This window comes from Propithecus coquereli, unplaced genomic scaffold (assembly GCF_000956105.1).
Source record: "Propithecus coquereli isolate 6110/MARCELLA unplaced genomic scaffold, Pcoq_1.0 Scaffold3, whole genome shotgun sequence".
Classification (NCBI taxonomy): Eukaryota; Metazoa; Chordata; class Mammalia; order Primates; family Indriidae; genus Propithecus; species Propithecus coquereli.
This window is the reverse complement of record NW_012148618.1, coordinates 3,079,885-3,081,181: the sequence shown is the minus strand read 5'-3', so window position 1 is coordinate 3,081,181 and position 1,297 is coordinate 3,079,885. Positions and strand designations below refer to the sequence as shown.

Sequence of the window (1,297 nt, the reverse complement as noted above, 5' to 3'; positions counted from 1 at the left end):
GTAAAAGAGAAAGATAAAGAGTACCTCCCTACAGCTCAAAGGGTCATTAGGAAGACCCAATAAGATAATATAGGCAAAAACACTTCGTATATTTTCCAGCATGTGTTAGAAAAATATACAAATGTTTACTATTATTCATTTCTCGGTTACTTCTGTTTTTCTAACAGCTCTGGGACCCCGGAACAGAACGATGCATTTTGTGACTGAGTTTGTCCTCTTGGGTTTCCAAGGTCAAAGGGAGATGCAGAGCTTCTTCTTCTCATTAATCCTGGTCCTCTACATCCTGACGCTGCTGGGGAATGGGGCTATTGTCTGTGCTGTGAAATGGGACAGGCAGCTCCACACACCCATGTACATCCTCTTGGGAAACTTTGCCTTTCTAGAGATCTGGTACGTTTCCTCCACTGTCCCAAACATGCTGGTCAATATCCTCTCTGAGACTAAGACCATCTCCTTCTCTGGCTGCTTCCTCCAATTCTATTTCTTTTTCTCATTGGGTACAACAGAGTGTTTCTTCTTATCAGTTATGGCTTATGACCGGTACCTGGCCATCTGCCGCCCACTACACTACCCCTCCGCCATGACTAGGAGGGTCTGTGTAACCCTGGTCTGTGCATGCTGGGTGAGTGGATTTCTCTGCTATCCAGTCCCCATTGTCCTTATCTCCCAGCTTCCTTTCTGTGGACCCAACATCATTGACCACTTCGTGTGTGACCCGGGCCCATTGTTCGCACTGGCCTGCATCCCTGCTCCTTCCACTGAACTTCTCTGCTACACCTTCAACTCAGTGATTATTTTTGCGCCCTTCCTCTCCATCTTGGGATCTTACACAATGGTCATTAGAGCTGTGCTTCGTGTTCCCTCTGATGCTGGTCGAACTAAAGCTTTCTCCACATGCGGGTCCCACCCAACAGTGGTGTCTCTATTCTATGGAACCCTCATGGTGATGTATGTGAGCCCAACATCAGGGAACCCAGCAGGAATGCAGAAGATCTTCACTCTGATATACTCGGTAGTGACTCCACTCTTAAATCCCCTTATCTATAGTCTCCGAAACAAAGACATGAAAAATGCCCTAAAGAAAGTCCTGGCATTAACAATTAGCCAAAACTGAGACATCTTCGGAAGAGAAGCTGAGCTAGTCGCTTCTGACCTTAGTTATTTATAATAACCACAGAGAATGGCTTCAGTGAGTATGTTCTGGCTCATACTCAAATAGACAGAGAGACTTATGTTTCACAGTTCCTTAGCAGTTCAAGGTCAGCTCATCAATGATAAATGCTCAATAAAGCATTTT

At 45.3% G+C, this 1,297-nt stretch overlaps 1 protein-coding gene across 1 annotated transcript; it reads left to right on the top strand.

Moving 5' to 3' along the window:
* The first annotated feature begins 121 nt into the window (after positions 1-121).
* Positions 122-1,114, top strand: LOC105814343 (olfactory receptor 11H6). The gene has a single exon (XM_012649272.1). It carries the CDS (start codon positions 122-124, stop codon positions 1,112-1,114), a length of 993 nt encoding a protein of 330 aa, XP_012504726.1.
* The last annotated feature ends 183 nt before the right edge of the window (positions 1,115-1,297 follow it).

Coding starts and splice junctions, on each gene's coding strand:
- LOC105814343 (XM_012649272.1), top strand. CDS start 122: ATGTTTACTATTATTCATTTCTCGGTTACTTCTGTTTTTCTAACAGCT.